General features: G+C 38.6%; 1 protein-coding gene across 3 annotated transcripts in view; it reads left to right on the top strand.

The window, feature by feature from the left end:
* onecut2 (one cut homeobox 2) overlaps positions 1-24138 on the top strand; it is a 51417-nt gene extending 27279 nt beyond the window's left edge. The window contains exons 2-3 of one of the 3 annotated variants that reach the window (XR_013910512.1): positions 325-714; positions 1445-2576. Coding sequence is in view for 2 of the 3 variants with exons in the window: in XM_026174502.2 (XP_026030287.1) it covers positions 11167-11456 (290 nt within the window). In the remaining variant the exon portion in view is untranslated. Of the gene's footprint in view, positions 1-324; positions 2577-11166 lie in introns of those variants that run through there. The other 2 variants (XM_026174502.2, XM_080304504.1) reach the window with 2 other exon arrangements.
* The last annotated feature ends 3292 nt before the right edge of the window (positions 24139-27430 follow it).

The following is a 27430-nucleotide window of genomic DNA, read 5'->3' as shown; positions in this document are numbered from 1 at the left end:
TTTTACTTTGAAAGTCCATGTCTGATGTTAATGTATCTGGTTTCACTTCCCCTTGTCTCCTTAGGCCTGATTTGCCCCAGCTGTGTTTCCCTCCTGTTACTCATTCCCTGATTGCTCCCTCTGTGTATTTAAGCCCTGTGTTTCTCTGTGTCTGAGTCGCGATCTACCGTTTACCTAGTTGTGTGTTCTGTTAGTCCGCTGGTTTAAGTTTAGTTTGATTTTTTTTCCAGTTATGTTATATTTTGAGTTTTACATTAAAGCTGTTTTGAGTTCACGACTGTCTCCGGAGTCTGCACCTTGGGTCCTATTCCTGTCTCCACACAGCCACTCATAACAGAAGATCGCGACCATACTATGGACCCAGCAGACATTGAACTTCAGGAGCGACGCCGAGCAGCCTTTGCCCAGCTGGAGGAGGAACTCCGCTGGAAGCCATGGCTTACCTCTGACGTTGGGCGCATTTTCCATGGCACTCGGCTGGCTCTCGGCGGTCCCCGGAGCTGCCAGAAGTCTCCACCTGTTGCTCCGCTGGCACTCAAGATGCGGCCGCTTCAGTTGGGAGTCCTCCGTGTAGCTTCAGGCGCTCACGCTCCGGCCTCAGCGTCACCGTTCTGTGCACCAGAGGCTCAGTTGCTCACACCGCCAGCTACCTCTGCCCAAAGGAAACGGCGCTCACGTCGCCGTCATAAGGACACTTCGGAGCAACCTCCGGTGGTGAGTCAAAAGGACTACACTTTCCAAACGCCACCAGAGCCGTTAAACAGTAAAGACTATGAACTCACCTCAGACACTTTTGGGATTTCTTTTCTCGACGAGGATTTGGATTGGGAGGCCAGTTTTGGTTTGAATCTTCCCGCGCTAGTTCATCACAATAAGCATTCGTCTGAGATTTTTAGTTCAAGGTCTGCTCGTTGGGGTGGGAACAAATTAAAACCTGAGTTTGCCGAGTCTGTTTTTTCTGAGACTGTGAACACTGCTAAACCTAGGGCTGTACAGACTGTTAAACGTGGTGGGAAAGGGTCGTCACCTATTTTTGATGAGCCAGTTTTCAGTGAGCCTGCTCCTTTGCCTTCCGGTGCTCCTCCGCCCAGGGCAGCTGCGGTCCAGCCATCTCCTGCACCTGTATCAGTTCCTCGGGTGAGGGGGGGCTAGGGCCCAGTTTGTCCCTGCTCCAGTTTCCAGGCCAGCTGAGGCTCCGCTAGTCTCTGCGCCCGTGCCTATTCCGCGGGTGGGAGCGGCTACTGCCCAGCAGGCCCCTGCACCGGTTTCTGTCCTTGCTGGAGGCTCAGGTGAGCCCGTCCAGCATTTTTCCGTAGGCTCGGAAGACATAGCTCAGCTTGGTGCTCATCCACCACCTCACCCACCATTACTACCATCGTTACAACAGTCAATACAACTTAAGCTTCTATCCATAGCTCAAACATTAGCTCACCTATTTGTTCAGCCTCCTGTCTCCGCCGGAGGGTCCGAGGGGCCCGTCCAGCAGCCTGCCTCGCCTGCAGCGCCACCATCTGCGGCTCCCACGCCCTCGCCTGGTCCAGCCTCAGCCTCTGCAGCTCCGCCTGGTCCAGCCTCCGAGTGTTCAGCTTCGTCTGCGCCTGAGGTTCCCATGCCGTCTCGTCCTGTCCGGCCTGCTCGTCCTGCACGTCCTGTTCGGCCGCTTTCCAGGCTGATGACCGGACGTCGTTGCTGTCATGGACGGCCCCCTGGACTATGCCGCCGTCATGGAAGGCCCCCTGAGCTACGTCGCCGCCGGTGCCTCCCGCCCGGCCGGCCTCCTGACCTGCTCGGTCGCCGCCGGTGCCTCCCGTCCAGCAGGCCCCCTGAACGCTTTTCTGGGCTCTTGGGTCGTCAGCCTCCGGGCCGGCCCCCTGAACTTTGTGTGACCTGTTTTTCCTGGCTGCCTGCGCCTGTCATGAGCCTGTGTTTTGTTATGTTGCTTTCCGGGCTCCGGTGTTTGCACTTTTCTTTTTTGGTTTCTGACTCCTTGTTTGGTTTGTTTCGAGCCCTTCATCCTGTTTCCACCGCCGCCCACCCTGGTTGGGTTGTTTTTTTTGTTTTGGTGTTTCGGTTTGGGCTGTCTGGGAGCCAGCCCTTTAGGGGAGAGTACTGTTAGGATGCCTGGGTCGTTGACCCAGGGTTTTGAGTTTATATATTATTTATCATTTCTATGCTTTGGTTTCTTTGTTAGAGTTATGTCTTATGGGTTGTCTCTGTGTAATCCTTAGTTGCTGTCTCCCCTGTCCGCTATATCCCCGTGTCCAGTCAGTGTCTGTGTCTGCCCTGGTCCCACGTCTCTGTTCCCTCTGTTGTAGTGCCTGCATGTGAGTCTGTGTCTTTGGTTCAGCCTGTGTTATGTGTTTCCTGTTTTACTTTGAAAGTCCATGTCTGATGTTAATGTATCTGGTTTCACTTCCCCTTGTCTCGTTAGGCCTGATTTGCCCCAGCTGTGTTTCCCTCCTGTTACCCATTCCCTGATTGCTCCCTCTGTGTATTTAAGCCCTGTGTTTCTCTGTGTCTGAGTCGCGATCTACCGTTTACCTAGTTTTGTGTTCTGTCAGTCCGCTGGTTTAAGTTTATTTCAGAGGATAGACTTTAAAGTTCTGATGCTGGCCTATAAAGCTCTGAATGGTTTAGGACCAAAATACATCAGTGACCTCCTGACCCAGTATGAACCTTCCAGATCCCTCAGGTCATCTGGATCCGGTCTTTTATCAGTTCCCAGAGTCAGAACCAGACACGGAGAAGCTGCATTCAGCTTTTATGCTCCTTATATCTGGAACAAACTCCCAGAAAGCCTCAGATCAGCTGAAACACTCAGTTTATTTAAATCCAGGTTGAAGACTCACCTGTTCTCAGCTGCATTTGAATAAAGCACCAAATCCACACTTTAAGCTTAAATTTCAAAACTTACATTTAACTACTGATTTTATCTACTGTTCTGATTTTATCTGTTTTGATTTTATATACTGTTGTTTGTTTGTTTGTTTGTTTGTTTGTTAATTAGTTAGTTAGTTAGTTTGCTTGTTTTAATCAATTTTAAATCATGCTTTTTATTTGTTCTTGTTTCTAATGTCTCTGTAAAGCACTTTGAATCACCTTGTTGTTGAATTGTGCTATACAAATAAACTTGCCTTGCCTTGCCTTGCCTTTATTTTGATTTTTTTTTTCCAGTTATGTTATATTTTGAGTTTTACATTAAAGCTGTTTTGAGTTCACGACTGTCTCCGGAGTCTGCACCTTGGGTCCTATTCCTGTCTCCACACAGCCACTCCTAACACTCAAAGGTTGATATATGAACCCAAATGGGGAAAAATGAGCGACAGGTGAACAGAATATAGGGAAGGAATGTAAAGCTAAATGCAAGACATGGGAGACAGGAGGCTCACAAAAACAGCAAGTAGAGACCCAGTACACAGACTAACCTAGACTAACAGATGTTGTTTGAAAATGAAGCCCTCCTGTTTTTGGTTATTATGTCACGTTCTCCTCATCTTTGATAATCCATTCCTCCTTTCTGTGTTTCCTAACTTTTTCTTGCACCCCTCTTTTTCCACTCAGTTTCCACTTATAATCACGGGTGTATCTGAGCTCCATATCTGTGTTTTCACTTCGAATCGCTGCTTCAATAAAACATCAACTTGACGTTTCTATTGACATTTATTGGCCCTTGACTCTTAAAGCGTCTGTATGATACACTGATGAGTTTGCTGTGAGTGTTACCATCTCTTGAGGCTCTGTACTTGACTCAACCCCCCCCCCCCCCCCCCCAATTCAAAAATGAAAAGAGAAAGGGCTTTAAGGTGGAGTAGTGCCTCTCAGCTGCCATATTGGAAGACTTGACCTCATGAGCTGAGGTGGGAGAGAGAAGCTGATTGTGTTTTTAAACAGTTCAGCACAGATGTGCACAACATCTGTGTTTGACCTGCGATTCAGATACATAAGATCGGTTTTTATATCAGCCTTCTTCAGAATTGGTTAATAATTAACTTCAGTGAAGTGCTCTTAAATGTGTGTTAAAGTGAGGGACTGTCAGCTGGATTGTGGCCCTTTCTTCTGCAACAGCAGTGCTCCATCCTTTGTTTTGTGCAGATTCTCATCATGTATTATTAGTGAATGTAGTGCGGTTTCAATCTGGCATTGCACGGTCAAAGTCTTCACTTATCCAAGCAATTAATGAGCATCTCAGAGCCCATGCTAGGTAAAGCTGGTGGTTTTTAGCTCTTCACTGACTCAGGTTGTGCACCTTGATATGTTATTCCCACCAGCTCACTGGTTCTGTTGGTTTTTGTTACTAATATTTCAGCTGATTCAAAGAAAGAAGCAAAGTAACTGTAGCCATGTCTACTACCTGACCTTCCATGTCTCTTCATACAAAGAGCTCTTTGTAGTTCCCACTAGAAAGGTGGTAACATATGCATTTTAATGTATATGTACAATAATTCAGCAATTTTTTATAGTCTATTATAATATTGTGTGTTTAATATTACTAATTATACTGTTCTTTAATGTTAGTCACACTCAGAAAAACAATGAGAGCAGACTGCAGCCTGAGACCACTCGCAGTCAGGTGTCGCCTGCAAAGTGACTTTGGTGCATCAAGATGGCTACAAGATGACAATAAGCCTGTGTCGGCCTGCCATCAGTGGTGGGTGAATTGGGCCAAGTGAGCAATTACATGCGATCTGTTTGCAATAAAACTGTGTGAAATTAGAAAATTACAAATCTGTTGCCTTCTACATGCAAAGAAATTCTGTTTAACTACATCCAGCCAGAGAGTCCAGCCAGAACCTGATAGATCTGAAACAGAAGTTCATCCACAAATACTGACATAATTGCAGCAGTATAGCGATTTAACAACAAAATGGCATAGGTGGTAGAGTCAAGTCTCCTATTGCAGAGACTTGTCGGAAGTCGTGCTCATTACTGCAGACTGATTCAGACTGATTTGTTGGCGTGTTGGCAATTTGTCTCCATTTAGCAATTAGATGGCAACTATTTGTAAAACCTTCATTAGTCTGTCTGAGAATGACAGTGGTCACTCTGAATGTAACCACAATTGTTGGAGACAGATTGCCTTTCAGGGGTGAAGGTGTGGCACGCGACTAGTTGATCCTTTTACCCACTTGGTCTAAAAATTTAGACCAATCGACCACCAACATGAAGTACTTGTGCAAACTCCAAATAGCAATAAAGTCTGTTTATCGAGATAAAAGCCATTTCTGTTGCAGTCTGTAAAGATGTTTATCACTGCTGTAAAGACTTTGTGGAAACTGACACACTTTTGGAGTGAGCCTCAACTGCTCACTAGAGAAACTGCACCCAGAGTTTGCAGCTTAGCAAAAAAAATATTCTCTGTTCCTTTACTCTGAAACATGTTTTTGATTTCACATAAAATGGATCATAGTAACTGGCCAACCCTTAATGACCTATGTCTGCTTTAATAGAACTGAGTTAGCTGTGAAACACAGTCTTGGTTCAGTTCGCCAAATTACTTTTAATAGCCATACTGAAGTATTGAAGATGTATCACCCATCTCAGAAACTAGAAAAAGTTCATCCCCAGGTAGACTGAAGTTTTCCATTAGAATCAGGATTATAACGTCTCTGGTGTGCTCTCTAGCAACAATTCAACAACAAAAGTAAACTGTTATTGGATGACTTAATCATTTTTTATAAATGTTGCAATTTAGTATAAAAGTGGAAAATTTGCAGTGCAGATCAAAGACTTTAGATAATGGTTAGACAATAAAAGCCTTAGCTCTATTTAAGGCTAACTTGTGACTACATAGATGACTATGAGAGTAAATATTGTGCTGGAAATGCTTTAATTGAGATTTCAGTGATGATTACTCAGATGATGTAAAAATAACATGACAGCTGATTCAGAGAGAAAAAAACAGGAGTGATTCTCAGTACTTTCTGCTGATCTCGTGTGCAGTTAGAGACACATTTAGCAACACTCGGATGTCTAGAGTGGCTGAGAAAGCTAATGAAAGGCAGAGGGGCCCTGCCTTATTGATCCCATTGATTCAGCCCTTACCTTTAAAGAACACCCACCCCCTCACCCCACCTTTACTCTCACCCCTCCTCAAACCGGTAAACCCCTTTTGAATAATATAATTGTGTGTTTGATCCTTACTGTAACCTCGAACAGAAGAGGGCGCGGGCAGAAAAAAAAAGGCTGAATGAACCACCCAAGCGTGCTTCCATTGAATGTCGTGTGTTCGTGTGTGTGTGGGTGTGTGTGGGGAACGGGAGGGAAGAGGGGTGGTTGTGTTTGATTGCTCCCTTTTTTTATACGTAGATGTGTCTGCACTTTTTTTAAGTTAAAAAAAAACTTGTGTGGGGTGAACTGCTGCTGATCTGCTTTTAATTTAGCTACAGTAAGCAGGAAGCGAGAAAGTCAGAGAGAGCACATTTAAAATCTATTTACAGCATGGCAAACTACTTTAAATGGAGCATCTTTAACAAAGCCTGGCAGATAAAAAATATTAGACCACACCTCTATAGGTGTATAAAAGCGAGTACCTAGCCATGCATACTGCCTTTACAAACATACAGTTTCATTGAGTTCAAGTGGATGCCACAGTTGCAACAAGTCATTCCAGCCTAGATATTCCACGATCAGCTGTGAGCGGGATTATTGTAAAGTGTTTAGGAACCCCAAGAAGTGGCAGAGCACATAAAGTTACAGAGCAGGATCACCGACTGCTGAACGACATAGATGAGAAACGCTCTAAGATTAACATCTGCATAAAAAACGTGCACCATGTTGGGGTTTTTCCATGGCCAAACAGCTCAGTGAATTATCAGAACACAGATCTAACCATCCAGGGTACCAATGGGTATTACTGTTCCTCTACATCACAGATGTGAAACATAAGGCTTATGGGACAAAATCAACCCAGCAAAGACTCCGACCTGGCCCACTGGACAGGTTTGGAAAATGTGGAGGGGACTTTTAAGTGGATTTTCCAAAGGTTTTGTATCTTTTCCTATTAATAAAAACCTGCCCTGTGACTGAAAAGTAATTGAGCAATATATAAACAATTGAATGACAAGTAAGTTCCTATTTTTTAATATTTTAAATTTCTCTGTTTTACATTGAGTTCTGTGAATTAACAAAACTTGGTTTTATAATTACATAAGTTTAGGCAATGACATAATAGAGCTTTCCTATAATTTTATACATTTATTTCTTACAATTTAAGCCTAAATAGTCATTCTGACAGATTTGTTTCATTTACTACAGCAGCATTTATTCATCACGCAGAAAAACTGAGACTTATTGTTGAATTTGTGATTCTTTTGCATACATTAAGGAATATCAGGATTTAAATTGTAGATAAACTGACAGAAAGGGTAGTTTCACTGTTGAGTGAACTTAATATAAAATGAGTCCCATAATATAAAAAGAATTTGTTCTGTGTCACAGATGTTAACACTGAAATGCAAAAAAAATTCCTTTTAGAAACTGGAGTTTATACAAAGAAAAAAAAAGAAATTAAATTTTAACATTTTAAAATACATTTTTATAATTTGTATGATTTTTGCTACATCCATAGATTATTTAACACTGATGATATAGAGGTCTCAAAGCTCACAAAAACACTTGCATCAAACATGCCACACTGGGCTGAACTGGTGCAGCTTTCCCAATGATGATGCTACAATATCTTTAGGCTGCGGCACTTGAAGTGGTGTAAAATTGATTTGGTTGCAGCTCTGAAAATTTCACGCGGATCATCTAAATTTTTTTCAAGAGTATGTGTACAGCCTACTAAAAGGCTTTCCATCTGGGAGTGTATGATGCTGAAACTTCAGTCTGTGGTGGCTTTGACTGCTGCAGGACTCTGAATGCCTCGGACTTGAATTTAAATGTTTTAGTAAATATTTCTTTTGTGACATTTTATTCTGAAATCAACTTTAGAAACACATAAAAACAACAGTTATAGGGATTATGTGCTGAGCAGGGGTCATATATTCCTGATAAAAAGCTGATTCTAACCATTTCATATCGCTTAAGATTTCATTTTTCCGTCTTCTCAGCCTTTCAGTAGAACTGAAGCTGTGCATGCTTTCAAATTCACACACAAAATATGAAATATTATTTCTCAAAGTCGAGAACATTGTTTCACGCCTATTAAAGCGAGTGTAAAGCCGGGGGTAAACTACAGCAGCAGTATTAGAAACAGGTAGCAATGAAAGCTGTTAATAAGAAGTATGAAGAGTGGTGTACCTCCCTCAGTCTGTTAGCTCACAGTTAAATATTTTATCACAAAGATCATCCAGTAAATAGTCGTGTCCAAAGTCCAACATTTGCCTCTAGTTTAAACTTTGAATTAACAAACCTGTGGCAGATTTTAAGCCCTCTAATTACCTTCATATTAATAACCAACAATCTTTAAAATCTAATTTGAAATTATAAAAGGAGTCCTAAGAAAACATAGGAAATAAATGCACTGTTAAAAAAAATAGTTAAATAATTAGGAATATATAGGAAACAGGTTAAAAGGCTCAACATGCAGAGCAGGTACAGAATAAAGTCATTAGTTGTGATTTAAAATATAATTATTGATATTTGTTGTACATATCTCTTCTCTACAGTCATGATGATTCTGAGATGACTCTCTGACTCTCCCCTTTCTATCTCTGAGGATGAATATATTTTCTCAATGCTGGTTTTTTGGTTTTTTTGGTAACAGCTGCCTTCATTTTCAGAGATCAACAGTGCCACCTGTCAGTGATACACTTTAACTACAACCACAAGACTCCTGACAGCGAGAACAAAGGAAGAGGAATCTCTCCCCACATGATTAACAGCACAGACACAAAGACATTCACACTTATCTCCAGACGCCTTTTTGAAAGGCACCTCCTGAAATTCAACTCAAAGGGGGAACATATTTCAAAGTTAAGGCAGTTTTTCCTAGAAAAGTCCAAAAAAGTGTTTCCAAAAATACCAGAACCTGTATAAATGCTCCGCAACGAGGTTTTAGCCAGCAAAAATCACCAATTCCTTTCTTAGTCAGATTCTTTAATTGGTGTTTGTTTTACTCATGTACAATATTTCAGGGTCATGAATGGTCAGAACCAACAGAAAAATGTCTCTCAGACCAAGTAAAAAAAACAAAGTTGTCGTTATGGTACAAGGACTGATTGTGTTTATAGGACTAGTCACTCCTTAAAGGCCAGTTCTGAGCTTAAAAGGTAATATCTGGGGGAACGGTGCATTTTTAAATCCATCTGTTCCTGTAATGAGACAGGGAAACAAATAAAGGTGCTGTCCTTAATTAATTTAATCTTGTCAGGTCGCTAAATGCTGAGATACAAAGCTGGGAGAGGGATGTCACTCTGTGTGTGTGTTTACAGAGAGGATAGTTTCCCCTTACATAATAGTTTTGTGACTGAATTGAGTCCTTAACCTGATTCGTATTGATCAGCTCTGACTCGTGCATACTTAATTCAGGGAGGTAATCAAATCAAACACACAGACCTCCTCATCCTCCTCCTCTGCCCTCTCTGGCTGCTATACAGCAGCAGACACATTTCAGGTGTTAATCAGTGACAGGAAAAACTACAGTTACTTCATGATGGAAAATGGTGATCCCTCGGCACTCTGATCTAGTCAGAGAGGGTCAATGCAAGTATCGGGCTAAAATGCAGCTCTACACCAAGATAAAGGAGACAGCTCCAGCCCACAATAATCCAAATCTTTGATTCAGGCTGAGGTTGTACACGTAGGCAGTCAGCGAAAACAAACACTTACAGGAAAGGAGCAGGCATCAGGTTAAAAACAAACAGCTTTAAAGGTCATACACGAATAAAAAAAACAACAAAACCAGAAAATCACAAAGAGCTGCTGAACTGCAACAAGAACAAAAAGTGGCAAGAAAGTCGAGCGAGCAGGAGGAGAAAGACTGGAGGGCTGTGTATGTATTAGAAGGGCTGATTGGCTAATTGGGGACAGGTGTGGTAGACTTAGCACAGGTCAGCCTACCTTCAACTTGCTGGAAAAACATCACATAGAAGCTTGTTTCTTCCACTGAAAATAACATTTTTTGGCAACCAGAAGTCACCATTTGGGGTTATTATCTCAAAAGTTCAACTTAATAACTCAAAATTTCAAGTTATTTTCTTGATTTTGAGTTAATTTTTGAGTTATTACATTAGAGTTACTCAAATGTAATAACTCAACTGTTTGTTTTTTCAGTGGCAGAAACAAGTTTACGCAATGACAATCAGATAGTGCTTCCTTTTGAATTATGGAAAATAAATGTCTGCTTTCCTCTCATTAAGGATGCTCCAGTGTATCTTCTGCTAAAGGAAGTAAAAAAGAAAGCACTGGAGTAACTTTCCTTACTATTTAGAGAATCCTACTAGCTGTTACTGTGACTGTAAGAAGATATTGCCAGGCCACTTCACTAAGTTAGGATCCTTAAAGTTTAAAGCAGACATGAGAATAAGAATGAGTGACTTCAAATATTAAAGGTCACTTTTTGAGCATTACATGATGTGCTTTAGGCAGGCAGATGCAAAACTAAAGTTTTTTTTTCTTTTTGGAAAAAGGTGCACAGAAAAAACAAGTACACCATCTTAACATAATCAGAGGTTGGAAGAAACACTCACAGCAAGGTGGCAAGTAAAGCAAACACAGTACACAGTCCTGATGGTATTAAACAAAATCACACATAAGAGTATATCTGTCATAATTCAACAGATGAGAATTCAAAGTTCAGTGCAGTCTTACTCTGGTTGTTCACTTTACACAAATAAAGCTTGATTGCCAGATTTTACCACAGTCTATACAACCAAATCCATCAGGAAATGAACCAAGTAGGCTAGAGGTTAAAGCACACTTAGATACCAAACGATCATGCAACTCCTGTGTTTTCTAATCAGTGAAACATCACAGCATGAGCCAAGTAAGTAAAGTTCAGCCCGGTGGCACAATGGAAAACATGGCGAGACAGAAGGTACACAGATCAGATCAACACAGGAACATGAGCATCTGTAAACAAGACCTTCTGTTTGTGTTTCGTGTGAGGGACACTGCAAGATCCCCCTCCAATATTTAACTGTTGTTCAAATGCAAACAATAACACTTTTCTATTTTTCCCCTCTTATTTTTTCTTTCCCCCACCCTCTCACACTTGCTTTGCAGCGTGCAAGAGAAAGGAACAGGACACGTCGAAGGACCGCAACAATACGCCAAAGAAGTCGCGGCTGGTCTTTACCGACTTGCAGCGGCGCACCCTGCTGGCCATCTTCAAGGAGAACAAGCGGCCGTCCAAAGAGATGCAGCTCACTATCTCGCAGCAGCTGGGCCTCGAACTCACCACCGTTAGCAACTTCTTCATGAACGCCCGCCGCCGGAGCCTGGACAAATGGACAGACGACGGAGCCAGCCCTGGCGGCCAATCTTCAGCGTCAAGCACTTGTACCAAAGCGTGATAATAGAGAGGGGAATGGGGAGTCAGGGAGGGGGTGGGAATTTTGGGGAGGGATGGAGGGCGCGGGTTGAGGTTTCGTCCAGTTGAAGCGTGGAGGAAAACCAAACTTTTTACTCTTTTTGTTTGTCTGGTTTTGTTTTGGGTTTTTTTTTTGCTTTTGTCAAGAGTGACAAACTGAGAGAGGGGCTGCTCACTGCCACGACTTGTTTTAGCCAAACCGCCTTTTGCAAATTCATCATACATCCATTAAGAAGCTGAAGGGTAAATTAATCTTTAGTGCATTCAAACCTCACTGACGTTCACTGCTGATGTCTCCTTTTGGACAATAAGCTGACACGCTAGCCCAAATACCAAAGACGAGAAGACGATGCGTGTTTTCTATTATGCAATATAAGCTAGAAACCAACCAAACAGGAATGCAAGGAAAGCTTTAAGACCACAGAATGTGATAGAAGCTCGGAGATAAGCAGGAGTTGTGTGGAAATTTTGTGGTATTTCTAATCTCAAATGTCCAAAGCCGACACATCAGTTCACGAAAGAATCCTAATTTAGAAGCTGGGTTTCAGAAACTGCACAATCAAAGTTTGTTATTTATCTTGAAAACAGAAGGTAGTTCTTTTTCTTCACAGGATATCTGGACAGTTTTATTCAAAATAACATTAATAGTTACTCCAGCTCAGTATTCTGCTGATAAAAATGTATCAGTTTATCTGATATACAACAGCATTTTCAGGAGAAAAAAAAAGTCTAAAAATTTTACAATAAAAATCTCACAATTTTAGCTGTAGGTTATGACTTCAATCTTTAAAAAAGTTTAGAGTTTTTCCTCATTCATTTCAGGATTTCTTATTTGTTATACAATTCTTGATGTTCTTTTCTTCCTTAAAGATTTTGAGGGTTTGTTTTTTTTTTGGTATATTTCCTGTAAATTTCACACTAAAAATCTAGTTAATTTAGCCTTTTTTCTTGTAAATTTCCAAATCGTACCCCTCAAAATTCAGATTCAGCCTTTAATAGCTCAAAGAGTCTTTTATATATTATTCAGGAAGATTTTTTGGCTGTGCAGTCTCTGTTTTTATCACAACTGAGGAGTTGATTTCTAACATGTTCTATACAAATTTTAATGTGAAAATAGGACGCCGATCCCTTAAATGCATGTGATCAATAACCAACTCTTGTTTATAAAATGACAAAATTTCCATAGCTTTTTGGATAAAACATGTAAAGATTTGGCTCTTTAAAGGGGAACGTGAGGATTTTTTTTTCTTTTTAAGTTAGGAAATGGCAAAATATGCAAGCACAAACACACACACACACACACACAAATACTCACCAAGGCACATGCAACTTCTTCATAATTTGAGCCAACTACAAGCTTTCTCAGCATATTTAGCGTTTGATGGAGTATTACTGTATAATATATGAATATATATGATGTACGTGAGCACAATCTTGAAGCACATTTTCTTTGCAATAGAACCGGGGCTCTCTGCCAAGCCGAGTGGTCATCACATCTTAGAAAACTCAGGATGCCATTTTTTTTAAACAGTGGCTGAAATCCATTCAGCGTCTGTTGTCACATAATGTACTGTACGAATGTACAAACAAACATGCAGACACACAAACTGATTGCAGACACACACACAAATTTAAAGAGTCATTTCCCAATCACTTCCCTGAATTCACAGCCAAACCAAAGCTAAGCTCCAGTTTACCCTTGCTTCACCTACCCATCACTTCTGTTACCATAAACGCATCCATTAGGGCAGCACACTCCACAAAGCATCTTAGCATTAATACCACCTTGGTTTGCAAAGAAAAACGAGGTTTTCAAACCAATGAAAGTCAGACTAGAGCTGAAATTTATAACCATGTGACCAAAATCTGTGATCCTCAAGGTGGTGAACTAAAAGTAGGATGGGGATAATAGTTCAATATTATTAACATTAAATCTAAGACAATAAAAAATGTCAAGAAGTTCTGGGCTTTAAATTAGTCATCCGCAAGAACCCTGCAAACATCTTGGCATTAAATAAGCATCGGCCGGCCAGCCGCCTTTTCTCACCATCTAGTTGCATCTATTCAAACACTAAGCAGGTGACATTTAGGTTTATAATCTTGACATTATCCCCAGTTTAAATCGGAAAGATGCCACAAAAATGATCCTACATTGGTTTCTTTGGACCCTTAAGTCAAAATTTGTGAAAAAAAAAAGCACAATTATTGGGAAAACAAGGCTACGTTATGTTGAGAGTGATTTCTACCGCTCTTTTTTAGTCAACCACAAAAAATATTGAAACCAAAACTTTAAATTTTTTTAAGAATAAAGAATGTTCTGGATTGAAAATTTTTTGGTATAAATCCAGTTTTAAGCCAAGATGCTTTTTGGAAAGCTTTGATCTGCCCTCACTGCTACCACAGGTAAGCAAACCAAAACCTCCCACTGCATCAACACATCCGCAGAACCAGTTAACCATCTGAGCCCAAGAAGGACAAACTGTCCAGGCGAATCAGGGCCTTTGTAATAGTTAAAGAGGACAATCTAAAGACGATGCCTGGTTAGTCTGTCTCTTCCAGAGGGTCAGTGGGTTGGAAAAGAGCATTTGCTGCAAACAAATGATCTTTGATAAATGTGTACATCAAACTGTGCTGATTTATTAAGATAAAGCAAATGTCAACTTGAAAAGATCAGCTCTAATGCAATGCAAGTTTGAGGACAACACTCAAAAATGTAGTTTGTTTGCAGTGTAGGAAAGTTGGATGCTTGGTAAAAGGGATGGACAGTCAACAGACAGATGGGCTGTGACACAAAAACTAGACTCTTCTCCCCATATTTGTGACTGTCCTTGTGTCCAAGCATCCATAGCTACCAAATCCTCCAATACCCATTGATTTGAAGGTTTTACTGTCACACTTTACAGCCTTTACGCATGATGTAAATACTAACAAACCCACAAAACCTCAAGCACCATCACCTCCAGCTCAGTTTTGGCAGCCTTTACCATTTGCAGTCACTTCATCAATCATCTTTCACTCAAGCTATCAAACCAAAAAAAGAAAGGAAACCAAACCAAAGGAAACGCGCCAGTCAGCAGCCCCTGCTCCTTAGAAACCCCAGGCTGAGTCTTGGCCTGGTTAGAGGCAAGCCAAAGGCTTTAAGAACGATTTAACATTAAAAAAAAAAAAAAAAGGACACTTAAGACTTTTTCTATTTATTGACAAATCGAAACCAAAGAAAACTTTTTTTCTGCACCTAACTGTTCCAACAAATGGGAAAAACTGATGATGGAAGAGAATTATTACCAAAAAAAAGAAAAAAACAAAAAGAAAAAAAGAGTGGCACCGACAACGTCGAGGATGGAGGACAACGATGACAAGGGAGGACATGAGGAAGGATGACACCACGAGAATGGAGAAGTAGCTTTGTTCTGCCTGATATTAAGTCAGGCAATCTTTAAGGGGAAGCAAGTTGGGGACTGAAAAAGGGTAAAACCACATGAGAAGGAGGGAAGGAACGAACGGAGGACACCGTTGACCATTTTCTTCCCTTCGATCCACCCAAAAAAAGGCAGAACATTAATGTGTTTCTCACGGTTGAAGAGTGTCTTTAACGTGTGCCTATGCAGTTTTTCAAAGTAAAAAAAAGGTTAAAAGAACAACAGAAACCTCATCAGCTAACAAACCAAAGATTCACCGTTAACTCCAGTAGCAGTTCTCCCCCCCCAAATAAAATACCCATTTTGTTAACCAGCATGAACATACCTGCAGCATATGTACTGTTGATAGTGGTGTGTTGTTGTTTTTTATTATTATTGTTGATCACCTGTTATACATTAAACATTAAAGGTTAGCTTAAAGGCTAATTCAACTTGTTCATTGGTTGACTTTAAAGCAAGTAGTATTACCTTCAGTCTAATTTTATTAAAACCAACAAATTCAGTCAACGTGTTTCATTCAAAGAACTCACTTTGATTACGAGTTAGCTAGCTGGCTTATACACTATTCTGGATTCTTATATTAGCTGATCTAGCTTGTATTTTAAAACAATTTGGATTTTCAGCAATCATTTAGCTTTATTAAAACCAACAACCTTAGCCAACATTTTTCTTTTGAAAACTTTACTTGGATTGCAAGCTATCTAGCTAGCTTATCAGATAGTTTTAAGCTGTTCTGGAAGTTAGCATAAAGGCCATCCCAAAGCCTTGTTTATCATTTGATTTTAAAACTAGTAGCATTTCCTTTATGCAGTTAGCTAACAAACTTACCCAACATGTCTCTTTCAATTAACCTAGTTTGATTGTAAGCTAGCTAGCTAGCTACTTCTAAGCTTTTAAGGTCATGAGCTTGCAAAAAGCTAATTTTATTTTTCTGTGGATCATTTACCCCAAACTTACAGCTTTTACTTTTATTGGTTGTTCCTTCAGCATGGCATCAATGTAGCCATCATTACCTGCAAACTTTACCACCAGACCACACCACACATAAAAACAATCTTCTGCTGCACACCGAGGGAGAACTACTTGAGTATTTGGAAAATTCAAAAGTTTCTCCCTTTTAGCTTTTCACACAGGTCAATGTCTACCTCCAACTCCAATAGGACAACATATTTGAGCTTGGTGAATTAGCATTAAGAAACAACATCAGCTAGTTGTGATGCTTGCACCCAGTTTAAATATTCTAGCTAGTTGCTGTTGTCTAGCACACTTCCTGCTATGGAAAGAATGACAGCGGTAGTGCTATTTGAACTGTACAGTGCATACCAAAGATTTTTTGCTGTACTAACAGTAGCACACTGTCACTTTTCAATCAGTTTATTTTATGCCAAGTCTGACTTTGTGCTTTTCAACCCAAACCCAGCTAAAAATCTGTTAAAGAAGAAAAAGCTGCATGCTGTTTAAGATCAGATTTGGACCACTTACAAACCTGTACAATAATCTATTCTATCATACAGTATATAACAATAATTACTGTAACCCTGAAGTGAATTTCAGCTGACGGACTAAAGCACGGCTGGCTAGGGTTAAAAAGTTTTTAAAGTTGGATAGAAGGTTTCTGTAAAAATTGTAGCCCCACTTGCCATGCTGTAGGAGAAACCTAAAAATCCCCTTTCTGTAGCAAAGAAAGCTCATGTTAGCTTGTTCCTTGGGGGGAAGAACTATGCTGCTGCTCCGTGAATACAACAACAATAAATAAAACCAAACCAAAAAAGACCAAGTCGACATCTGCTGAGAGAAACTGCTAAAATATCGGTCAAATAGCTTTATCCTTAGTTTTCTCTCTGTCTTTCTGTATGTAAAGCTTCTAGTCCAAAGAAATCCTCCACCCACCTGGCTGTCCCGTCCTGCTAACAGCGCCCAAGGAGGGGGCGTGACTTACAGTTCAGGGGGTGGTGGCCATTTTCCATTCCTAGTTGCAGTTCGTCTGGATTTAATACAGGCTAAACCTGCCAAACTAACAAAAGATAAATGAAAATGAAATAGGAAGGGTATGAAACCAAAAACAGTCCCAAAGAGGTTTTCATTGCTTGTTTTTAAGTACTTAAAAATTATTTGCCAAATTTACTACTACTGTATTCCTTCTTAGGGTTTTTTTTTTTTTGTGTGTTTTTGCAATATGCGATTTTTTTATTTAATGTAATTTATATTTTTAATTGTGAATTAATTTAAGCGAACACATTTTTGTTGCCAAATCTCCCTCTTAACCCTTTTACCCTTGATGATTAGCTTTGCCAAAGTTTACACTGTATTTTTCTTTTCCTTTCTGTTCGATGCTGTATTTATTTATGAGGTGTTTTAGAACACGCTAGTTTTGTACTTATTAATAATTTTATGTTATTTAATTAGATGTAATTGTTTTTTGATGAATATTTATGAGTATTTAAGAATGTTAGGTGCATCAAAGATGCAGTGCATTTGCCAGGCCTGTTAATTTATTCTTAGCTAGCTTTACTTTAAAGCAAATGAGATGTTGTGTTATGAATGTTTAGACTTAATGACAGAACAATGTAGAAATGTCAGATTAGACTTGCGTACTTCTGAATGTGAACACTTGCTCTCACTCTTTAGCTAATTTATTTTTTGTTTGTTTGTTTGTTTTGTTTTTGTCCTGGTAATTATTTTTTAATTTTTTGTAATGAAAACAATCTCTTTATGACAAATATTAGCCTACCGAATGATGAGCACTGCATCTGTTTCCCTTTTCTTCCCTGTGATTTTTGTGCTTAATTTTGTTAATTTGTTTGCATCCTGCTGACCATTGTTGAACAAGCAATGAATTTGAGACTGGTGTTCTAGTGACACTTGATCAGGTGAAGTGAAGGGCCACATGTTGATATGAACTGACTCGCCAAAGATAACTGGAGTCCTTGAGAGGCCAATAAACTGTGTGTGTTTACATCCACGCAGCTCACACCCTGGTAAAGCTCGTATTCATATAACCACATGTACACTTCTTCAAAAGCATATTTGAGGTAGTGACTTTTTTAAGGTATATTTGTCACATTTTTAATTCAGCAAAACAAAAATAATTTATAAGAAATGGACTAAATAAAGAAAATTTTTAATTTACTTTTACAGCTGTAGGACATAATGTCAGATGTTTACGAGATATTTGTTTTATAGGGCACCTGTATATTGTATATAAAACATGGGTGTAACCACATTTTAAAGCCTCACTTTTTGGTTGTTACCATCTTGTTTTTATGAAGCAAAACATCACATGTGAAAAGTAGGTCAGTCTCTTGTCTCTTTTGCTTTAAATGCGACCATAATTTATAAAAAGTAACATTGTTATATCTTTAAGAAGACTTAAACTAAGACCATAAACTTATCAGAAAGGTTTGGGGCTTTTTTTTTTTTACCATGGTTGCAAATACTGTGAGAAATGGGGTCCTTTTCTTATGGACGTAAATGTAACTTGACTTCTTTTTGCAACCAGAGCAGCAACCTCTGCTGACTATTATAAAGAAAGTATGTTTAAGACAGTTATACACTGGCTTCACTTTCCAGGCTAAGATCAAAGGTTACATCCATCTTTTATACACAGTATATAAGTATTTTGCTGCCAAAAATTGATTTTTTTTTCTCAAGAAATCAAACCATATTCTCAAGCATGTCCTCTACAAACTTAAACCGTGTCCTTGCCCAGGCACTATAAACAGGATGTGAAATAACTGCTGGTATCAGGATTTAAATGTGTATGACTGCGTGAATGCCAACACACCAACTTGTTTCACTTATTACAAAGGAAAAATGAGGAGTCCCTTAAAGCTAGCTGCTTCCAAGACTGACTTTGTCTGTTGTGTGTAAAAAGAAAAAAAAACTTTCTATTTCAATAGTGAGAACCAGAGAGGCTACCTCACTGACTTTCCATTTGTCCTTTTAATCGTGTTGATGAAACCAAAGAAACCAAAGATTTGTTTCCTCTTCGGTACGGTCTGCGCTCAGCTCCATGCTTTTGTACTTTCTGTTCTGTTTAATAATCCCACAGATTCTACATTTTCTTGTCTCTCTTATTCTTACTTTCTCTTTCTCACATTTACATGTTTCTCTTTTAGCTCCACTTGGCCTCTTATCTTCAAAAAGTGCAAAGAAGGTGAAAAGGCAGACTTTGTGTAGGCTCGGGCTATATGCAGAATATCAGGGCTTTATCAGTTGTAGGGGTATTAATGTTCAAATGACTTCAACTAAGTCATTTGAACATTTCATGCGATGAGCTTCGGAGTTTGGATTCCAAATTCAGAAATACACTCAACTGAAGATCAAAAACAGCCCCATGATTTAATGTAAAAAAAAATTAGCATCTGTTATAAATATTTTACAGCTGAATGTAGTTGGTAAATTAACTGCTGGTAAATAAAAGGGCCTCAATGTCACTTAAACTATGAGTAACGTCTTAAAAAATGTAAAAATTCAATGTGATGTGATAATATAAAAAAAGTCTGATTTTGTACAGTTCCTCTACTCATATTCTGGTTAATTGGCCTAAAAATAAGGAAAAAATAATAAACGAAGCTAAAACTTAACTGATAGTGTTTGTCTTTTCTAATTAATCTACTGCAACATTAATATTAAGAGTCACTGAGCTAAAATTGGACTTTGCTAAGGCCCGTTTCAACTAAACTTGACTGTATGACATATGAAGTAAGGCCTTTACTTTGAGACACAAAAGTAAAAATTACCAAAAATTATACAAGAGTGAAAAAAATAGCCTTTTAAACAAGTCCCAACACCTTGTGTATGAGATGTTTTCTGTTCAGACACCCACGTCATGTTTATTCATCATCAGTACTGTGTTTGAGCAGGAAGAAGCCAAATGAACTACTTCCAGGATGTGTCAAAATGACTCAATCATGTCCATTATGATGGTGATAAAAGCCAGTTAGACTAATTTTACTTAAACAAAAAAATACTTGGTAATTAGCATTGAAAACTAGGCTGAGTTGGAACTTGTGATGGCTCTACATTTATAGTCTTAATGGGACCTTTTATATTTATCGCAGCAAAAATTTCTGGCACAACTTCACCTACTTCCAAGGTGCATGGAGAGGATGAAAGAATTCACAATGCAGGAACTCCAGCAACACTTGAGGGAAGATGAACAACTTTAATAATTGACCGATGCGTTTCGGCTTTTGGCCTTCATCAGGGTCATAGTAAAACATTGTAGAAAATTGCTTAAATACTATTTAAATACTAAATAAAATACACTTTGCTTTTCCAAACCAGGATGCTTTGAAAACAAACAGAGCGCTTTTGTTGCAAAGTATGAGATAACTTTGGATGAGTGCCTTTTTTGAACCAAAGCAAAGTCTAGATCTGTTGATGTGCTTTAAATGTCCTGTTCCCATGAAATAAGAAAAACCTCAGTGTGGATGCCACCACTGAGTGTCTTCACTGCTCTGTGGTGCTTTGCAGTGTAATGAAAGTGAAGAAATGCATTAAATACCAAAGGTTTCCTCTTCTACGTACTATTCCTTCCCTGTTCTTTGTCTTTTCCCAGCTGGGCTTTCACAGGATGATCTGGTTGATGTTGTGCCTGTTTTAACTGACTGAAAGATGTCAATGTCATATTTGCTAGAATTAACAGAGACATTAATGAAAAGTTTGACCTCTTGTCCTTTTGTAAATGTGGAAAGCCAAAGAGACATAAAAACTTTTTTTCTGCCATTTTTCCTTGTTTTTGTTAAAAGAAAAAACAAAATACTTAATGCTATAATCATCTACTGTAAGTTTAATGCATACTGGAACAGGATGGCCAATCAGATTGTATTTTGTTTATTACAAGCAATACTCTAAAAGGCAAGAAACCTGTCTTCACAATTAATGCATGTTGGTCCAACCAGGAACCAACACAAAGATAAGTAGATTTTGACCCTCCATAGATATGGAAAGCCACAAAAATAAAACTCTTATGTTTTACAAACAATATAAGTTTGCTTTATGAGTTCCAGACTTTGCAAATCAGTACAAATATTTGTGTAGATCACAAGAAGGCAAATCCCAGTTTTGCGAGGATTTTGCTTGTACAGTAAAAGAATGAACAGTTTTTCCATAATGTGGTAGAACAAAAAGCCTATGTATTCTGTTACAATGTTAAAAATGTAATTTTTTAAAACAGATAAAATCTTATTAGATATTTCTATGATTATGCTACAAAGCAGTTTCTTAGATACCACAAAATTCATCATTTTCATTGTGGCTTTATTCAGCGTCTAATGTACAAAAATTAATGTCATGATTAATCATTGCTTGCTTCAAGTTTACTTACCATTTTACCATGACTGATGATTCCAATTGTCAAACTTTGACAGTGATGAATGAAATGTTTGGCATCTTGGCCAAAGACACAAACAATTTGCATTTTTGGTCTTTGCTTTTCTTTCTCAGTTTAATGTAATATGCTAACAAACTAATTTTCTCAATTTATCCAGTTACTTCATGACATCCTTGAAATAAATTAATTTTTTTTAATTCTTGGCTTTCTATGTGTACAGAAAGTCAAAAATAAATGTTTTATAATACACATAATTTCAAGTGACCTGGAATTTTCACAGGGAAATATGGAATATCTTTGTGCACTGAAGCCAACGAGACATAAAATTTTAAGTAAATAAAGTGATGAGAAAAGAAAGATTTTCAGTACAACAAAAAATATTTCACAATTGTTGCATTAGTTTTATTATTTGTGAAAGTAACTCCAGTGTGCAAATCTGATGGAATTTTAAAGTCATTTCACACAGCAAAAGCTGTGCAGATTCTCTAATGTTGACTCCATTTTTGGTTTCAATTGTAGATCTTGTTCTTGAAATGAAAATTTTGCAATCTTGAGCAAGACAGAAACCACAATACTCAACCAGATCTGGTGGAAAATTAGCTCTTTGTTTTCCTCTTTTCTGTTTCTTCTTCTCTTTTTAAATGGTCGCAAAGCTTTAAAAATAAAACTAAACATGGAGACAAACTTATGAGCGTTGTGCGCAGACCGTGCTCTCTTTACCAAACTGTTGCAGATATACCTCATAGACACTAGTGTTAGGATGATGTTATTATAGCGTATGTCATAAATTATTCACTTGCTCTTCTTTCTTTTTTTGGTAACTGTGACTTTAAAATAAAACAAATGTGGGGAAAAAGCTTTATACATTTTTAATTTGTGATTTCTTTTTTGTGATAGCTAAAAAGGTGCGCTAAAACCAAAAATTAAAAATGCTTGTCTTCTTCTATGCTCTTTCTTGTTGATGTATTGCTGTTCTCCGTCTATCCCATCTGCCAAGGATTGAAGGACACATCATTTTAAATCTTATTTTTTGGCTCTTTTAAAGGGGGTTTTTGTCCCCTCGTATGGATATTTTTGGGATTGGGAACATTGTTGGAATGATGTCACAATCTACATGTTTCAGCCCAGAATAATAACGGCTGCTTTCATGTACTTCTTTTACATTTTTAGTTTTGGTTTCTTTCCTTACCAGTGCCGTAATGCTAGCATCACATTACATAACCCATACAGCAGTTCTATAGCCCAGATTTTATGCATGAGTATAATTAGCTAGCCATGTAATGCATTGTGAGTCTTATTATTAACCATCTTCTTGTTGTCATCTTCTTGATTCATTTTCATGACTATATGCTGTACACACAGACCCTTGTGTTGCATCTCGCATTGGCACACCTTTGACCTCCTGATGTTTAACCTGATAACTTGTTTCCATTTGGAGTATTGAAGCATCAGCACCCACAGTGAGAAGGGATTATCAGGGTACTGATAGTTTAAAGGAAAATTTATCATACAATTTAGAAGCTGGCCCTTCCTGTGATCGTTAAAGTAAATGTGATGCCTTTGACGTAGAAACGGTTTTGACTGAAATCAAACAATAATCAAAGTAGTATTCTGTTTTTGTTTTGTTTTTTGCTTGGTTTGAATATTGCTGGACGTGAACTTGAAACCACTAAGCAGCAAAGCTTTAAGAAATTGTTCATGTATCTCATGCTCTGACCATTTATAAGAGGGATGTTTAGGAGAAACTCAAGATTTAATTCATTTTTAAAGGCTATTTATGAACAAAAAGAGCCAAAGAACAAATGGACAGTTGATCAAATTTGAGTTATTTCAGTATCCAAAGGAAAAGAACATTTTAAGTGATGAGAATCTTGATACAAATGGCCCCTCATAACTCAATAACTAAAATGAAAATTAAACAAAAGTTACTTCAGTGTTTCAGTGAGGAAAAAAAAATCTTTAAGCTCACTTAAGGCTAGTGTTTTGTGAACGTGGTCAAAGTGTTACTCTAACTTAGAGAAACTAGTCAGAAAATGGCATCTATCACCTGAAAATTAACAGTCTGACTTTGGAAAACCCTTTTTTCTTTTTTTTGGTCCTTGTTGAGTATATGTTTTCTTTGTTTCATTTGTCTGTTGATTAAGTGTGTGATGTAAATTAATATGCTAAATCCTGAATGTTATTTTTGTGCTATAAACCCCAGAGTTAAGTTGAAAATTCTTAAGAATCAGAACTTTACAAGTCCGCTAAGTTATTAATTTTCTAATAACGTATGTGTACGAAACATTAACCTGCACAAGTGAAATAATGAAACCAATGACATAAAATTTGTATATGTGCATTTAGCTGCATTTCTTTTGTGCATATAGAAATCCAGTCAGAACCTATGGTTTTAACATCAGCAGCATCAACAAAATGGGGTCAAAGGTTAAAGAGGCAGACTCATGAAGTCAGTACGTGGATAAAATCACAACCTGTCCATGTTTTTAGTTACCACGGACACTGCAGGGGAGAATAATTAATGTAGCTTCCTTTCAAAAATACATTTTTCCATGCTTACGCGCCAAAACATCCCCCTGAACAATATTTTAATCCTTTTGTTTTTGCTTCTTAACCTTTTTTTTTTACTTATTTAATTTAATTTAATTTTAAATTTTAATTTAATTTTCTTTATTTTTAATTTTTAATTTGTCATATTTGTCATACTGTAATTAAAAATCAAATGAGGCATTTTTATTTTTGACATTTGGTCGGAACAGAAAAAGTGAAGTGACTGCAAACTTGTGGTGTGGAATAAAAATGATGATCAAACATGAAGAAGATATTTGGAGAATAATTGTTGTTCCACTCTATGTATAAAAGAAGAAAAAAAAAATCAATAAAGAAATCACAATGGTCTTATCCATGTACAACTGATTCTTCTGTTATTTTGTTTATAATAAAAAGTACAATGATGGGAAACTGCAGATTCATATACTCAGTTTACTTTTCAAGGTTTAAACGTTTATAGAAAGTTCGACAATATATAATGAGGTGGTGTGTTTTAAATATAAACTGGTTAACAAATGTGGTCACTAATGTCACCCTCTGGTTTTGGTCTTTAAGGTTTAAAGTTACCATTTTGGTTTTTGTTGTTTGTTTTTGTTTTAGGCGTAAAATGACCATAAATAATCAGTTAATATTAACTATCGCGGTTAGTAAGAATTTGCTAATGTAAGTACCCAAGTATTTACACCCATGAACTATATATCACCCAAAGAAACATACTTGCTAATTACTGCTAGCCAGTGTTGGGAAGGTTAAATGTATTCCACTACAGATTACAGAATACATGCCCCAAAACATATTTTGTAATGTGTTACGTTACTCAGTGAGAGTAACGTATTCTGAATACTTTGGATTACTTAATATATCATGCTTTTTAGCTTTTTACAACTACATGAATGTACTACTGCTGTGTGATTTATTACTATTACTAAAAGTTACTTGTCATACCAATACAAACTAGATTTTTGAGTAACAGTAGGGTGGAAATTAGGTAAGGCTGCACTTTTTGCAGCGATCTCGTATAGAAAACTATTCCGTGTGTACACGGTGTACAGTCGAGTCTTAACAGCTTACTTACAACTGGGCTCGTCAGGCACTCTTCTTGGCTGCAGTGGTTATTATTATATTTACATGCTTCCAGCTCCCGTTTCTGCTCGATGACAGCTCGTACTTTTCCACTCTCCTTTTTCTCCCTCCTCGCGCTCACAGAAACATAACGGGTATGGCAGTCCATTCTCCCTGCAGCACGGACTACACTGCCCATGAGGCTACATTCTTTAGGGCGATGCCTGTAGCATTCTGCCTGTTGCCTTCATATTAAATAATTTTCTGAATAATCATTTTAAAACATATTTCTTCATGTCATTATGCAGGCCACAAGATTGAGACACAGGCATTAGAGCCTCTTAATGCGTGTTTTGTTTGGGTTTCCACCGGCGTGGAATGACCAAAAATAGAGAGGACATAGCCGAACATATGAAACAGGAAAATACCGCCGTGTAATTTATTTCATCAAAGTAACTGTATTCTGAATACCACCTTTTTAAACAGTAACTGTAATAGAATACAGTTACTCATATTTTGTATTTTAAATATGTAATACCGGTACATGTATTCCGTTACTCCCCAACACTGCTGCTAGCAGACTAATGAAATATTAGAATTTCACTTACTAACACTGAATCAAATTTCTTGTATGGTCAGTATAACACAGCGGGCCACGTTATTTGCCAGCTGCATTAAAAGTGCTCCAACAGCCCAAACTGAAGAGAGGAGGGAAACTACCTACAGAGACCAAAGGTGTTTTATTTTTTTTATACAGCAGGCTCCAAAGGGTTTTATTTAAAGAGGGGCATTTTAAAATGGGAGTCTGGAGGCTAACTGAGACATTAGAGATAGTTTTGGTTGCCACTTGATTTGGAGAAGTCATATTGTTTAGGGGTTCAAATCACCCAACTTGTGTGGGACCAGAAGACACCTTAATCTTCTGCATTCAGCAGAGGTGTAGTGGTCTGGGTAAGCAGCAGAAGGTTTTCAGATACCAAAGTGTGCTGAAAGAAACTTGAATTTGGGAATGCTTTAACTAGAAGATAAAGTGGGGTTTGTTTGAGGGTGCAGCTACCATGGGATTGTCAAGTCAAAACCAAACAAGTGTGCAGTGACTTTAGTTTCTCAATCAAAATTAAAATCAAAAATCAAAATGTGATTGAAGTGTAGGCTTTCAGCTTTGATTAATGGGTTTCAACAAAGCGGGGTGGCTGTAGCTCAGGTGGCAGAGCAGGTCAGCCACTAATCAGAAGGTCGGTGGTTCGATCCCAGGCTGCCTCCTGGCTGCATGCCAAATATCCTTGGGCAAGATACTAACCCCGTGTTTGCCTACTGGTGGTGGTCAGAGGGCCCGGTGGCGCCAGTGTGTCCGGCAGCCTCGCCTCTGTCAGTGCGCCCCAGGGCAGCTGTGGCTACAATGTAGCTTGCTATCGCCTGTGTGTGAATGGGTGAATGACTGAATGTAGTGTAAAGCGCTTTGGGGTCCTATGGACTAGAAAAAGCGCTATACAAATGCAGGCCATTTATTTACCAAAGTAGTAATTGGAGTCCTTTTTAGAGGTTTGAAAGTGACCAGTGGTCAGGTGAGTCCTGTTCCCTGACAGATTAAGCAAATAAATAATCTGGAGTTTAAGTGTCGAACTTTATTTGGTAACTGCTCACTGAAACTCTCAAAATGAGGTCCAAAGAGCTGCTTGCGAAAGTGAAGAAGGCCATCATTAGCTTTACTTTGGTTCAAAGAAAAAAAGCTTTTGGAGTGGCCAAACCAACAATCTAGTTATTTCCTATGAAGAAGGAACGCACTGACCAGCTCAGCGACACCATACAAGCTGTAAGACCAAAAAAAGACAACTAAGTGTGCGATGACTGAATTATTTCCATGGGAAAATAACATCACAACATCTAACAAAGTCAAGAGCGCTCTCAAGGGCTCAAGATCTTTACAAATGTAAATACAGAAGGTTTACAGAAAACTGCAAACCACAGCCTACCTCCTAAGTAGAGAGAGCTGCACAGTTCTGGGAAAACAATTCTTTGGACAGATGAAATCAAGATTAACTTTTCCCAAAAAGTTAATCCTGATGGGAAGAGACAGAAAAGAGGTTAGAGTACAACATCTGTCAGACATGGTGGAGGCAGCATTACGTGGGCATAAAGGTCTGCCAGCGGATCCGGATCTAGTGTTTACTGATGATGTGATTGCTGATGGAAGTAGCAGGACATGAACTGTGAAGAGTTCAGGGCATTGGTCTTTTCTCAGGATTCAGGGAAAGCTTCAAAACTGATTGGACAGAGCGTCATAGTTCAAAAGCAACCCAAGAGGTTCTCAAGGCAAAGAAATGGGATGTTGTTCAATGTCCAAAACAGTCAGTCACCTGATGGAACAGCTTTTCATTTATTAAATATAAAAACTGAATCCATGAAGACCCACAAACAAGCATAGACCGAAGGTAGCTGCAGTAAAGTCCTGGCAAAGCATCTTTAATTTGATCTTTTTCCTCAGTTTCCTTACAGACGTGTTTAAAGTTTCATCTTGTCCCGCATTTTCTTTTGTTAGATTGGTCCCCTCTACCTCTCACCTTGCCTCTTTTCTTTTTAACCACTCCA

Source organism: Astatotilapia calliptera, chromosome 7 (genome assembly GCF_964374335.1).
Source record: "Astatotilapia calliptera chromosome 7, fAstCal68.1, whole genome shotgun sequence".
In the NCBI taxonomy this organism is placed as follows: Eukaryota; Metazoa; Chordata; class Actinopteri; order Cichliformes; family Cichlidae; genus Astatotilapia; species Astatotilapia calliptera.
This window is presented reverse-complemented; position numbering and strand designations above follow the sequence as displayed.